Source organism: Muntiacus reevesi, chromosome 16 (assembly GCF_963930625.1).
Source record: "Muntiacus reevesi chromosome 16, mMunRee1.1, whole genome shotgun sequence".
Classification (NCBI taxonomy): Eukaryota; Metazoa; Chordata; class Mammalia; order Artiodactyla; family Cervidae; genus Muntiacus; species Muntiacus reevesi.
The window spans coordinates 21,558,379-21,574,694 of NC_089264.1; the positions used below are offsets into that span (position 1 = coordinate 21,558,379).

A 16,316-nucleotide genomic window follows, 5' to 3' on the forward strand; every position below is an offset into this window, starting at 1 on the left:
TAAATGTTCTATACACATGGAAATTTTATAATTAAAACAATGCTTTAAAAAGAATGTGAAGGTTTACACAGCAAAACTCTTGAAAGCTAAATGGCATCCACTGACATGAAAGAAACATGCAGAACACCAGATGGTTCAACAGCCCTAATCCTAGAAACAATCTCAACACAGTAAGAGTGTGTCTAAGCCTAGCCTACACCCAGCTTATTGGAAATGGGGTTTAAGCATGGGACAAAATTCCAGTGGCAAATGGAGAACTGGAGTAGACTCTGAGAGTTGGTTTTAAAATGATTTAACTTTAGGTGTCATATTTGGACAATCAGCAAGAGACAAACCCAAGAAGGTTATATATTTACAAGTTCTATAAACCACAGCTAGGGGTCTACAGCCCCCAAACCACAGCCAGTCCCCATAGCTGTGGGGCTGGCTCTCAACACCTCACGGCTCCTGTCTTAGACCAAGGGCATGCTGCACCACCAGTGGCCCAGGGGCCTCTCCAGGACATGGCATGCTCTCCCAGAGGCATGATGAGAAGAGAAGGAAGTGAGGCTGGAGGAGAGAGAGGAAGGTAAGAAGCTGCAGAGGAGGAAAAGGCAGAGCCCAGAATATTCCACTCTTAAGCCTGAACAAATATACTTTAATAACCATGTATCATATGTAAATTTCAGAAATACCATTTCCTTCCTATAAGTGTAAATGCTCTCCCTCTGAAGTTCCTGCAGAAATGGAATTTGGGGAAGAGTGTGGGGGCACTGTCCATGACCCCTCCCTCTACGGGAAGGGAGGCTGAGACCACTGCACAGACGTTCTCCCTGCTCTCAACAGCAGCTACACAGGTTTACAGCCTTGACTGAACCCATCTCCACTTTCACTTTCTCTTCTGTAATAGTTATAACGGACAATCAACAGAGTTCCTACGTTAACTGTTGGGTATGCAGTTATCATAGTAGACAGAATGTTTAGGATATGTTTTCTCTTCTCTTTTCTATCTTTCTCCTTAATATCCAGGCACACTAACTCAGACATTCTAAAAGAAATTATAGAGTCACCATGACCATCAGCTTGAAAATAAACATCTAATAATCAGGAAAAGTATATATGTTTGCAAAATAATAGACTGAGGCAATTCTATATAACCTATGAGCTACTGTCTTATATAGCAGACAGTATGCAAAGAAGAAGGGTTAAGGTTGATTAGACTTTGCATCTAGATCAGTGGTGCTCAAGGAAGGTGATTCTGCCCAAGGACATGTGGCAAACGTCTGCAGACACTGGCTGTCACAACTATGGGGCTGCTGTTGGCATCTAGAGGGTACAACTCAGGGATGCTGCGGAATACCCTCCAGTGAAGCGGAAAACCTTCCAAAGCATGAAGTCTTCTCACCCTAAACACTAGTAGTGATGAGTGAGAAACCCTGATTGGGCTGTATCTGTCACACAACTTCTCTTGCAGCCTCACATGGGGCGGGTGCCTAGTGAACTGCTTCAGACATGTATGATTGTGACGATCCTCCCGATAAAGACACACGCTGAGAGCAATTCCTTCCTCTGACTAAATTTTACATGTAAGAGGGATTTATATCCCTTTGTAAACCAAAAGTTCACCCTTAACTACCCTTTGTAAAAAGGAGTATTAAAAGTGATACTGGAAGACGAGCTCTGGAAAAACTACCTCGTGCTTGACTCTTTCTTTTCTCCCCATACCAGCTCTTCTGATTAAGAGCTTCTATGCTAAATAAAATTATTTCCTTTAACTATTACAAACTTTCAGTGAGTGATGACAGGCTAAGAGAACAATGATAGTTTGTAACAAACTCTCTGAACTGCTCTATGTTTTCTTACAATTGGATTAAATGCTTAATAAATATATGTTAAATTAGTGAATAAAAAACAGTTGGGTGAAATAGTGAAGCTGCAGCGGAAGGTCAACAATGACTAATCATACACATTTATATTTTGACTACCTTAGTGTTAGCTGTTTACATATCTAGATTTCTCAGTGAGTATTAAACTCTTTGATACATAAACTATGATTTGAGAAAAGCATCGAATATCCACTAGGTTGTTTTATTTCTAGACTATTTTGTAAATGTGCAGCGTCAACCACTACATGAGAAGGATGTATGAAGACTGAGCATAATAGGATATATAAAGCTTCTTCCATTGGGTAACAAATTTATAACAAAGTTACTACTATGTCTCTTTTAGTATCAAGAACTGTTCCTTAGCTACAAAAGACTAGAGCAATACAAGTCAACACTTGACAACATGGTAATTTATATTTGTTTGTGCAGAGACAGTCCAGAAAAAAAAAAAACTCCCAGTTTCACTCTTAATGCTAATTCTTCAGTAATTACAATCATAATCCGTGTCCATGCCCATAACATGTATCACACATATGAACACATACAGTGTTTATATACAGGACACACAGACACGTTGTTAAAGACATGTGTTGGATTTGACTCTCTGATATCTGAGTGCCCATTATCCCTGAGCTCCTCTCTCCTGCTGCCCAGAGTTATAGTTCTGTGTCTTATCTTACTACCAACCTCCCATGTCCTGTTCCCTAGGTCTCTGGCCCCAGTCTCCCAAATGGACATGTTCCACATAACAGTTCAATGAGCAAGAGTCTGCCGTAGGATGACATGCCACCAGTCCCGTGAGGACCGCAGGGCTCCCTTTTAAGAGCCTCACAGGTATTAAGACTTTTTACCTACCAGGGCTGTTATGAGGATAGAAAAGATAATGTATGAGAGTTTCAGTTCAGTTCAGTTGCTCAGTCGTGTCCGACTCTTTGCGACCCCATGAACCGCAGCATGTCAACCCTCCCTGTCCATCGCCAACTCCCGGAGTACACCCAAACCCATGTCCATTGTGTTGGTGATGCCATCCAACCATCTCATCCTCTGCCGTCCCCTTCTCCTCCCACCCTCAATCTTTCCCAGCATCAGGGTCTTTTCAAATGAGTCAGCTCTTCGCATGAGGTGGCCAAAGTACTAGAGTTTCAGCTTCAACATCAGTCCTTCGAATGAACACCCGGGACTGATGTCCTTTAGGATGGACTGGTTGGATCTCCTTGCAGTCCAAGGGACTCTCAAGAGTCCTCTCCAACACCACAGTTCAAAAGCATCAATTCTTCTGCGCTCAGCATTTTTTTTAGTCCAACTCTCATATCCATACGTGACCACTGGAAAAACCATAGTCTTGACTAGACAGACCTTTGACAAAGTAATGTCTCTGCTTTTTAATATGCTGTCTAGGTTGGTCATAACTTTCCTTCCAAGGAGGAAATGTATGTAAAGCACTTGGCAAATCTTTGGTGCTTAATATAAACTAATTCCTTGTTTTATTGCTGTTCTTATTTCCTCATTCAGATTCTAAAGGACCAGAGACCATAAATCTGTGACTAAACCCATATTTATCCAGACTAATAATCCTGAACAGGAAATACGTCTTTCATTCCACACAAGAGCTTGGATAGGAGACTTAAAATGCAAACACAATGGATAGGACTAATACTACAATATTATTCAAGAGGTAAAGAATCAAGGGTTTTGTTTTGGACCAGGGAAAAGAAATTAGAAAGGCCTGAGCCTAGAAGCGGGCTATGAGGAGAGGGAGGGAACAAAATGCAAGGCTGGCAAAACCAAAGATCAATTTCTTTGATATCACAATTTTACTAAGGGTCTGTCTTGTACAAATGAAAATGTTTACAAAAGATGAAACTGCAATATTTGACTGGTTTATCTGCAAAACTGTTAGCAATCAGTCTATGAAACATGACATCACATTATAAAAATAAAAAACTCAAGCTACCTCAGCAGAAGATATTCTCAGTTAAATACAAAGAAAGAAAAAGAACCTGAAGAAGTAGAAAAAGCTCAGATAAGCCCACCACAGCATGTCATGAGCAGTATGTTCCAAGGACCATCACGTGTAGATGAATAGTTGCTCAACCAGAGGCCCCTTTGGACCACTGAGGTACATTTTCTCATTCAATCTTTAGAAGACTACAAAGCACAGACCCTTAACAAGTCTGCATTTTGCACATTCAGGTACTGAAGTTTAGAAGTGCTGGATAACTCAGTCAAAGGCACACAGCTGGTAGCAGAGTCTGGATCAGAATTCATGATCTGAGGTATTCTACTATATAATCCACACACTCAGTCATCTGAGTCTGGTTTTTTGCTAGATCTCTAAAGACCTGAAATTGAGTGCTCTCTCAAAGCATTTTTCAAGTCTTAGGAAGTATACAACTAAACAAATTTTTAAGATAATCAAGAAATAATAAAAGTTTTGTTAATGTTGAGATAATCTGTACTAAATGGAAATATTAACAGTTTTAGAATCTGTCACTTCTATTGCTATGAGACACATTCCTACATAAATATTATAAATAATCAGGTGAACACTTCAGCTTATAAGCAGAGGCAAATGGTAGTTATTTAAAGCATTCCTTTCTTTTGCTCTGAGGATACCAAATCTTCCAGAATTCACATGGAAAGACATCACAAACTTACTTTGACCTGAGGGTAGGACTTCTTGTTCTTTTCACTAGACGCACCAGGGAGTCCTCCATGGGAGGGGCCTTCACACACATAACGGAAACGAAATCCTCTCTGCAAAGGTGAACGCAAGGTGAACAGGTTTGAGGAATAAAATCTTATAGGGACAAAGTTACACCAAATTTTAAATTCTTGTGTGTATCAGAGGAGACCCAAACTGTGAAAGAGGACTGTATATGAGAACCACTTCTCCCTATAACCTTATCATGACTATTGATGTTGACTGATATTTGCGCCATGAGCTGTGGCTTAAAAGCCAGGCCCCTGGCCCTGAAGAAGTTCTCCTCCTGTGCTGTGTGGAGAGTAAACTGCCGCAGACTTTAGGCCTAAGGACTTGACACGCTACAGCTTGCCTGCATCCGAGTTTCCTCATCTCACATTGCTGCTGCCAAGCTCTGAAACTGGCCATGTGACTTAAAGTTAAGCTTCTCTGACTCTTATTTAAAGGCATTCCTTTACCTACTCTGATGACAGTGGGTTCAGGAGGGAATACAGAAATGTCTTGTTAAATATACCCCACCAGGGTTATAGAACACACCCTATGCAAGGCCCCACATCTGGTCAGTAACTCTCAACAGTTCAGAAGGTAAGAAGTTTCGATTTAAGATTATTAGTACTATCAAGTTCAAGTGGATATATTAACTGACCTGAATGAATCCAAACCCAGAGAGTCCCTGTATATATTAATTGAAGAAATTTTACAGACACAGTAATATCAACTAGGAATTAGCAAGAAGCCTTTACTATGCGGGCTGATAAACACCTGAGTTCCATGTATTTTTTTATCTATGCAAGTAAGAAGATTAGACCAGACCATATTCAAGGTCTACTCCAGTTTTAACATTTTATGACTTAAAAAGCTAACAGCTGTAATTGTGCATATTTGCACATAAAGAATAAAACAAGGGCATTTATGAGAATGACTCTCATCATCAGATTAAGGGAGATTTCAACATTTTTCCTGAAAGACTCTGCTTTATAAAGATATCAAACAATTTGTGGTAGTGTTAGTAGTTTATATAGTCTCTTGACCAGATGGTCTTCCATTTTTCAAATAACATCCTTTAAAGAAAAGAATATGTTAATACCCTTTAAGGAACATTCTCACCTTTCATTTATTTTATTGTGGGACTGACTTCATATAAACAGTGCTAGATCCTCAGGCCCTCAGAAGCTCCGCACACCACTACTTGTGGGGGGGGCGGCTTCCTACCCTGCACGCTGGGTAGTGGAGATCAGTGAATATACAGGTTTTGATGGCTTTAAGCTAATGGACCAATGTAAATGTCTGCCCTCCTCAAACTGTTCGTCATTTCACTATGCCTCATAGGGTCTTGAAAAACAGCCTGAGAGGTTCAGGGAAAGCACCTGGAATTGCTTCTAAATTCATGAGACTTTTCTAATCTCCAAAGAGGACCAGACTAAAGCATATTTTATAGGACCAGTGAGACCTGACATAAATTCCCTAGGGGAGGAAGCTACCGCATGTCACACCTGGGCCTGGGGTACATGGTCAACTCAATAAAGTGGGGCCTAAGACAACTCTTGAAAAGGGTTCCTTAGTTGACCCCAAACCTGAACACCTGGAAAGCCTTCTGAGGTAAGATTAGTGACTTGAAGGTGACTCTCCTTGTTTTGCTTCTCATAAAATTAGAACTAAAAAATAAGTTACAAATTCAGCCCTATACCTTATATAGTCAAAGGCTGTTAGCTTATTTTCAATAATTAAATGAAATTTCTAAAAGCATGAAAAAGCAACAGTCAGCCTCCAGAATTGGCTAACCATAAAATAGGGATTTACTTGACTGCTAATCAGTTTAAACACAACTTCAGCTTTTAAACAATATTAGATAATTAGCACTTAATAATATGCAACAGAACTAGCTATCCTAAAGATCACTAGTAGTCTATGCTATGACTCATCTCTGCCAAAGCTGGGGAAAATTGTGGCAGAGACGCCAAAGAAAAAAGAAAATTTTTCTAGATTTTATTTTTAAAACAATAAAGTAATTAATTATCTTTAATTATAAAGTTACTTTAGGACAGTTGGAGAAACAAATACGATTACATCTTATTAGGAGTGGCATTCAGTAAAATATGAGTAAAGAGACCTGTCTTCATACCTTGCTTATCATTTGAAAAACAACATATATCATTCATAGTTGGATAAAAGTATCTAAACTTCTATGCAAAGGAATTTATAACCTGAAGATAGAAATTTATTATTATTTTTTAAAAGGAAACTAGGATGTCTTCAAATGCATAGTCAGGATGCATTTCAGATTCTAAATTTTTGAGATTAAAGGTTTGCCAATCCACAGCCATTCATCTCAGTAACTCCACTTGCTTAAAATGAGTCATCAACCTCAAAGGCAAGGCTCCATCCATCCGGTCAGAAAGTCTGACTTCAATACAACCTTCTTACTTTCACTGGAGTCAGACATCACAATATTACAGTTTGGTAAGCAAGCACATTGATTTACTCAGATAAGCTTTAACACATCCACCAACAGTGAATTAAATTTTGAATTTTGGAACTACATAACTCACCCTTCAGGTAAATCATAAACGTCAATTTTTCCTTATGACTATTGACCCACAGTAAGAAACTGCATTTTAAAAACCTTATGGTAGCTCTATGCTTATGAAAATGAATATTTGAAAAACACATTTTGCCTAGTATGCAGACAAATAAATTTGAGTTGATTTCCTGGTTTCATGGATTATCCAGAAATTTCCCAGGAGGCCAGGTAACACTGCACAGGATGTTAGGGGATAAACTTCCACTGGGAGGGTCCTTTGAGAAAACTGGTGGCCTCCTGTGAGAACTCACCGCACTGACAGGGAATTGGGAATGGGGATAAAGCAAAGTCATGTCAGCAGCCTGTGGAGTCAGGGTGTGTCACCTGTGAACCATTAAAACAATGTCCCAAAGTCTCATATGGTATTCCAGTCCCCACACTAAAAACTTTTATCAAAGTTCAACCTCATAAGTATAATCTATTTGGTCATAGATAAGATACTCATATCCTTTATATTCTGACCAAAATCCAAATACATATGTGATACGATGATTACAATAACCACATGTATACTTTAAGATCTTGACATAGTTGGCATTTGTTAAGTGTTACAAATACAAAAGTGTTACGCTTACTTGCCTGAGCTACTAAAAACATTTAGGAAAAGTACTGGGTGATACAGCTGCAAGAAAGCAGGCACACGCATCCTCAGTCTCACACAGGTGTGACAAAAAGCACATCCAGTAAGAGATCCACTAACTTTGTCCTCACTCTACAGAGGACTATACCATTACTTCATCCCTTAATGACGACGGGAAGATGTTAAAGATTCTCTTCCCTCCTCTTTCATAGCACTGGTCCCATCCAATTTCCAATAAATATTTATTTACCCATGGGGACATGGTAAGGAAGCCATTTCAATTCCCAGGTATCCTCTCTAAATAATAGTAGTAAGAGGAAAGTGAAAGTGAAATCCCTCAGTCGCATCTGACTCTGCGGCCGCGTAGACTGTAGCCCACCAGGCTCCTCTGTCCATGGAATTCTCCAGGCAAGAATACTGGCGTAAATTGCCATGCTATCCTCCAGGGGATCTTCCCAGCCCAAGCATCAAAAACCCTAGCTTCCCGCATGGTAGGCACATTCTTTACTGCCTGAGCCGCCAGGGAAGAGCACAATAAAATAAAATGCTCCTCTCCCGACTCCGAAGAGGCCAGAACTAAAGCTAAGACCCGAGAGAACTCGACTGTCTATTCTAGGACTTTATCCACACCCTACTGGTACTTTTAGTAACTCAGGTTACATGTTGCAAATAGAAAAGGCTGTAGCTCCTAAGGATGGAGAAAGGCTCACAAGTACTGATGTGCAGGGACATGGAGGAAGCATCTGACTCAGTGATGTGAACTGCATGGATGTGTATTTCCTTATAAATGAAAATGAGTGGAGATAACCGACACCTCTTCTAGGAGTGACTGGTAAGTCAAAGTGTTGGAGATCATGGGATACCATGGATCAATACTTAAGTTTTATAGAACTATGTACTGAGGTTCAGGACAATCTGAACAATGACTAACTGAAAAGAAAAGTCGATGATACAATTATTACATAATTTGGCAGGTTGTTGATCTTCTAGATAAGCTACTTCCTTTGTAAAATTCATTTACTATTTTATTCAGTGCTTGAGGTATTAATATTAGACTTACGGATCTAACAATTAAAGAGAAAGTCCCATCCCTTTAGTCTTCTTACCTGTTTAGGTTGCTCTAATATTTGAAGGTATGGGCCATCTGCTAAAAACAAAACAACAAACAGAAACCAAAAGAAACTGTGAGGCTTCTCAAATTTGGTAAAAAAAAAAAAAATATATATATATATATATATATGTATGTATATATATACAAAGCAAGTAAAAAAAACTGAAATTATGTTTTTAAACAGAGGCTTCAAATAAATGTTTTAGCTAAAATTCCACAAGGCATATCTTCTTCTTCTGAATATTAAATTTACCTTATTTAATAACAGTTTTACACCATTAGAGAGAACCGTACCGTAGAGACATCTGGTGAATGGTGACGGCATCTTGCACAACCCAACAAAAGGCATGACGTCTGGCAAGAATTACGACATCAACAACCTTCACAGTCATGTCCACTAACAAAGCATTTTTAATAATGACACAAATACCAATTAAAAGCAGCAACCACTTCCTGGTCACTGTGAAATTTTCTTTTGCCATCACAGCATCAGACACTGACTTCCATTCTTCACAAGAATACGTGCTTAATGTGAAATTACAAGAGACTGAGCTAGCAACCTACATGTGTGAAACACAGATAATGATCTCAGGCTACCTGCTTTTCATTACACAAAGTTTTGGGTTCCCTGTCAATACCTGAATCCATAGGTACTGCCCTCATTCCCTAACTGGTAGCTTGTTCCTCCTCTCTCCCATATTTAATTTGGTCTATCAGACATGGTAGATTCTTCTTATTAACTCATAGCTTTTGATGTCTGTGTACAATTTTTGAATACTGTACTTTCATATAAACTCTGTTCCAAAATAAGTGTTTTATAAAATTCTGAAAATAATTTAGATGGATGTATACCAACTAATAAGAGCAAAGATTACTAGAAGCTTAATGATAGCCTGACTATACCTGAGTTTAGAAACTCAAAGGAAAATAAAAATCTCTGACAGTATAAATACAAATTTATTTAATATGAATATTCAATATGAAGCTTAGTCCCTAAGCTTCCCAGCTGGTTTTTATGTCATGTCAAAGTATAATAACCCATAGCTCTGTGATACATAAAGGCTCATGGTGTTTCTCACTTGTTTGAATGTAAATTTAAATGGTACTAAAAAGTTTCTAGGAGAATGCTTCTGTGTCCATTTCAATCTTCACTGTCTCTAGGCCAGAAGATCAAGACTTATTATTTTAGATAAATAAGTTTATGAAGAAGAGCTGAACTTTCAGGTTGAAATTAAAAATAAACTATAAATGAGAGAGGATTTATGTTTCTTTTCAGCACTATGATGAATCAGGATAAGGCAGAGAACTGTAGGAAACTAAGGTATAATTATTTCCTGTTATTATTCAAGAAGTTTACAAGGAAGTCAGTTGAAAAATAACTCAATTTGAACTGAAACATACACAAGAAAAGAAAAAAGGGTAGGGACTGACCAACGCTATATAATTTAGGTAAATTATCTTTTCTTTTCTATCTGAAATTAGTTCCTGGATATATTCAGCTACTTTTTAGGAAAGAAACTGTCAGAATTTTAAAATTCAAAACAATGACTAGAATTTCATTTCTAAGGACATAAAACTGATTAGAAACATAAATATATTCACACTGCTAAATAAGGTCTATACAATATTTCAACAAATCTAGTCATAAACATTCTCTCTAGAAAACTAAATGAACACATGAAGAAGAGAAGTCTTTAAGAAAGCAACATTTGACAACAAGGTCCTACTATATATAGCACAGGGAACTACATTCAATATCCTGTGATAAACCAAAATGGAAAAGAATATGAAAAATGTATACATATGTATAACTGCATCACTTTGCTGCACAGCAGAAATTAACACAACATTGTAAATTAACCATACTTCAGCAAAAAAAAAAAAAAAAAGAAAACTAAGCAACATTTGGATATCATGGAAAATACAGAGGAATTGGAGCACATTTATATCAGACTTCAAAGTCTCTCACTTCTTAGTAACTCTTCGAAAAATATTTGAAGTTTTGTTATTATTTTTGCTGTATGGTTTAATTTCTTCTAAATACATGAAATATTAAGGCTTGGTAGTTCCATTAGTGGAAAGGGACAATTCTTCTCTTTCAGGGAATACACTAAAACGTTAAATCAACTAGAAAACGAGATTTGCTATGCATATATTTGTTTTAATGCCAATTTTCTTTGGCTGCATTTCCATGCCATGAATTGACATCCTACTGTGCAGAGTAGTTTAAATTACAGCATGATATTATAGACCTAGCAGTTGTGCCATATCCCGTAGAGTTTTCAACAAGTAGTATGGTTTTAGATTTCAAGAAATACAGAAGATAAAACAGTCCATACGCAAATTACAAGTTAATATTGGTTTATATAACCTCTCCATTCCTTTAAAATGTGAATAAAATATCCATAAATCTTGGTTTATAAAAAACTGAAGTATGCCATTGCAATTCAGAGGGAAGATGTATGTGACAATAAAAAACGATGAGGCAGTAACTGGAAAATACAATTTTGAGATATAATTGTAAAAGTTTTTCTAATGGTGCATGCATGCCAAGTCGCTTCAGTCATGTCTGATTCTTTGCAATTCTATGGACTGTAGCCCGCCAGGCTCCTCTATTCATGGGATTAACCAGACAAGAATACTGGAGTGGGTTGTGATGCCTTCCTCCAGGGGATCTTCCTGACCCAGGGATCGAACCTGCATTGGCAGGCAAGTTCTCTACCAGGAATGCCACCTGGGAAGCCTTTTTCTAATATTATGGCTAAATAATTCCTATAACATGAAACTCTGACTACAGAATATTTACTGAGCTGATTCTTTCAATAATCTTATTTCTATCTCCTTATTTCTATTTCTCCTTATTTCTCTTATTTTCTATCTCTTAATTTACTTCATCAATTAACTTGATGAAATAAAAACATTAGGAAATCCTTTGCATCAGGATACTGTTTGGCATCTATAAGCCATAAAATGGAAAAGTATATGTTTCCTGAGGGTAGTAACTTTTATGTTTTCAATAAAGCATCAGAACCAAGAAAAAGACTTTGACCCCCAGAATAAGAAGATCACAGAAAATGCAGAAGCTCCCAAGACATTTAGTAACTCACAGGAAGCTGATCTAGAGGTTATTTTGGACAACACTTGAGGACATCTCAGCTATGATCTATAGAGTAAAGAAAGGACTCAGCAATACACTTAGTGAAGTTAATGAAGCTGAAGGTTTAGCAGGTTTATTTTTTCCCCTTGCATGAACTTCTAGAAATAATAGATATAAAAATGCAAAAGAACACCTGATATAAAAAATGAAAAGTAAGCACAAAGTAATAACAGCAATTTTAAATGACAGCGATACAAATTGCATAAAGTCTCCCATTGAGGATAAGCAAGTCCATGGTAAATAGAATAGCTAATGTAGTTCAGTAGTTACAAAAGTCTCTTTTATATACAACTTCCAAAATTTAGTCACACAGCTTTTGAACATCTGTTAAGTCCCTCTGGTGATGTGAGGAACACATAAAAAGGGCTATCACAGCAAGCTTACATAAAAAGCAATAAATAAAAACAAGAGATTGATTTTTTAAAAATCATTCATATGAGATTAAATAACTTGTTGATGGGGATAATTAACAGTCATGTTAGAAGGACAGATGATTATCATGAGTTTATCCAATTGGTCAGAACATAAAACAAGAAGTTTTTTAAAAAGTAATTTTTCTGCCGAGATGACTTTTATGACTTTTGTACACTTTATGTTCCCGGTGTGTGGTATACTAGCTGGCACACAATAGGTACTCAAGTAAGTGTTTTGGGAACAGATCTGAGAGTTGAGACTGCCTCATGTGCCTGGGGCAAAGGACAGAGGAGTTTCAAAGACCCTAGAGATAACAAGATTGGGTGAAAGGAAAAAAATCCCACACAGTAAAGAAGTTCCTTTTGAGCTGTGCTAGCAGATATGAGCAACAATTATCAGTCATACAGTGGGTTGCTGCTGCTGCTGCTAAGTCACTTCAGTCGTGTCCAACTCTGTGCGACCCCATAGACGGCAGCCACCAGGCTCCTCCGTCCACGGGATTTTCCAGGCAAGAGGACTGCAGTGGGTTGCCATTGCCTTCTTCAATACAATGGGTAACTCGGATCAAACATGTTTATGCAAATGTAGTCCAAAAAAGAAAAAAAAAAAAAATGTAGTCCAAAAAAGTATATTGAAAACTGACTTTTAAAACATAAATCACCGTTTCCTTTCTAGGTAACCATTTACTTTCTAGGTAACCCACTGACTTCATAAAAGAGTGTATAAAAAATAAAATTTGTAAAAAAGCAAAAGCAAAATGATAGGCAATAGATGAAGAATTTTCTTACCTGCTGGCAGTGGCATCTCCTGTTGAAATAATTCTGGACTAAACATTGTATGAGGATCCAGATGAAACATCTACAAAAAGGAAAATTTAAATATTTCAATCATTATTTTTCCAACACTGTATTAGAAATCTGAAAAACCTAAAACTTAATTATAGTAAGAAAAACTAAAAAACAAAAACAAAGACCTGAAAATATTTTAAATCAGAATTTTAAAAATATGCTCAGGAAACCTAACTAAGTTGTCGCGTGTATAGAACTTTACATGGGGTTGGGCTATGGTTGTGTGACAAAGGGATTTCAGAAGAACAACCCAGGCGTACAGTCCACGGAGATAAGGACCTAGTATAGTTTGCTTACTGGCATATCTGCAGGGTCCAGTGTATATTTATCAGAGTAGGTACTTAAATATTTGCTGAATAAATGATTTAAAGCTTATACTCTCTTAGAAATATAAACATGAGAATATAATCCTAGAAATCTGTATTTCTTTTATAATGGTAAATAAACGCCTACTCTAGCATCCAATTGCAAATCCCGAAAGATTCAGACAGTGAGCAGCCCTGGGAACAGTTTATAGAAAAACTCAAAATATAACTTAGTCCAAAAAGCAGATTAACTAAGCACTGAGTTCCCTCATCTTTTTTTATTTCTCATCTTCATTTACCTAGCATAATGAAAATACCTTGAATTTAGTGGGTTTGATATGCTGAATAATGGCTCCCCCAAAGACACCCACATCCCAACCCCTAGAATCTGGAATGCTATCTCCTAATGAATACAGAGATGGAGAGATTAGTCTGAATTATCCAGGCCGGGCCTGATAGAGGGATGCAGGAGATCAAAGTGAAGGGCAGGAGATGTAACAATGGAAATAGGAGGCTAAAGTGATGGAAGGGGTGGGTCACAGGCCAAAAAAGGCAAGCAGCCTCTAGATATTCAAAAAGGTAAGGAAAACTTTCAGAAGGAACACAGCTCTGCCAAACCTTGATTAGGGACTTCTGACCTCCAGACTGTAAGAGAATTAATTTGTGTTTTTTAAGCTGCTAAATTTGTGGCAATTTGTTACAGGAGCACCAGAAAACCAATACAGTGGGTAAACAACATATTGTGCTTGAATTACAATCTATCTTGAAATGCTACTAAAAATGACTTATCCCAAGAGTAATATTTCCTTCCTACTTAGTTCATTCAGGATTTAATATTTGTGTTTCTGAGTTTTGTATTTATTTCAGTCTAAATAAGTCATCCATGAAATGTCTGTGGACAGCACAGAAACCAAACACACTTCAGTTTTTATAATACACTAGTTAGTAAATGTGCTGGATCAGGCATTAAAAATAAACACCAATGTTTTACTCCTTTTCTTTACTAGTATATTATTGGACATTCTTGGGTACCTAAGAATCTATCAATAAGTATGTCTAGTTAAATCAAGACTAAGAAACACAGTGTTTAAACAAAGAACGCTTCAGATCCAGTTGTGAGGTATGCAAATTTTCAATTGAGGAACAATAAATGTGTTTCACATCTATGCTCAGGAGTAAAGTTCATCTACACTATTCACTGTTTGCTGAAAGGGAAATAAAGGAATGAAAAGACGTGCTGTTATAAAAATGGGCCCCGTCTTATAGCGAGAATTTACCAGTCTCAGAGCAGAAAAGATGATCTAGAAGAACAAAAAACTTTCCTGCAGTCCTGCAGGAAATGACTGGTTAAAGGGCAAAAACTCTGATCTCAGGAGAGACACAGCCCTACCTCAGACAAGAAGAGCAAAGCAGTGGCATGTGCATGAGGCTAGGGGTGGGGAGTAGGTCCCAGAACACACTAAAACACCGAGGACCTCACTGAAGACATGGAAACTTCAGGAAATATAAATTATTAGTCTTGAGACAAGGGGGAAAAACCTCAAACCTCAAGGACCTCTCTCTTTAAAAAAGGAAATATCAGAACATGTCTCCACCTCTGGTGCTGACAAAAATGCCCACAAAGAAAAGCTTTCGAAATTACTATTTTCAGCAGGTTTTACTCTTGTGTGGCATAAAAGGACCATCTCTTGCTGATAGAATTTCCTGTGCATAGACAGGAAAGCATGGTTTAAAACCAAGCTGACCAACCCTAATGGTGGTTAGTGTTTGCCTTTGTTAGAGACAGCATATTAAAAGTGAAAGGTAAAGCACAGGTTTTTGATAATATGAGCAGTCAAATGTTTGTCATGCTCTAATCAAAGAAAATGCTGCTAGATTTATCCTGTATCATTTGTACAATAAAATTCAAAAGAAGCATCTTAATATGAAAAGTAATGCATACTCATTCTTTCTGAATCAATGAGAACATTATGAAGAGTAATGAATGTTACATAAGTATTTTATTTAAAGAAGTAATACTAGATCCCTCAAAAAACATTTCACTTTTGGTTTCCTGACCAATTCTTCGCATGCATAAATTTGAGAAATACATTTTTTTAGGTGGCTAAAGTGAAAAGATTATGAAATTTGGACCAGGATATCCTGGTACCTACTGCTCCCTCTCTTTGTCTAGCCTTTCTCTAGCAAACTTGTCTAGCAAACTTGTTTCTCTCTTTGTCTAGCAAACTACACCTTCCAAATCTCAGCTTACACCGACCGCCTTTGGAATGGCTCCATAACCATGCCCTTCTTCCCTCTCGACATTTGTATCCCACTGCATGCAGACTACTAGTACAGTCCTCATTACCACAGGGAAACTATTCATGTCTCTGTCCCTCATACTAGAAAAATGGCAGCTTCCTGAAATGTGTCACATTTTTGTATCCTTCCTTAGCCAATGTTCTGGTACATAGTGATGTCTCAATAAATAGATCATGAGTGAATAAATGTCACTATTTTAAATACTCTTAATATTGCCATTCCAATTACCCTAGAGTCTGAAAATTGCTTGCAAATGGTTCATTACACACATATATACACACACTATATATAAATTTCTTTCTCTGTGTGTGTACACACACACATATATGTATAAAGCAAAATACTAACAACCAACAAAGATTTGCTGGACTATTCAACATTTCTATAGGCTTGAAATTGAAATTTTTCAAGTATGACGTTAGGAGGGCAAAAAAAGGACACTAGTATCCC

General features: G+C 37.4%; 1 protein-coding gene across 3 annotated transcripts in view; it reads right to left on the minus strand.

Moving 5' to 3' along the window:
* The window catches only part of NFKB1 (nuclear factor kappa B subunit 1), a 122,171-nt gene that overhangs the window by 78,323 nt on the left and 27,532 nt on the right, over nucleotides 1-16,316 (minus strand). For 2 of the 3 annotated variants that reach the window (XM_065907456.1, XM_065907454.1), the window contains exons 3-5: nucleotides 13,201-13,270; nucleotides 8,837-8,877; nucleotides 4,524-4,622 (exon numbers count right to left, since the gene is read on the minus strand). In XM_065907456.1, the coding sequence (XP_065763528.1) occupies nucleotides 4,524-4,622; nucleotides 8,837-8,877; nucleotides 13,201-13,270 (210 nt within the window). The remainder of the gene's footprint in view (nucleotides 1-4,523; nucleotides 4,623-8,836; nucleotides 8,878-13,200; nucleotides 13,271-16,316) is intronic. The other variant, XM_065907455.1, reaches the window with a different exon arrangement.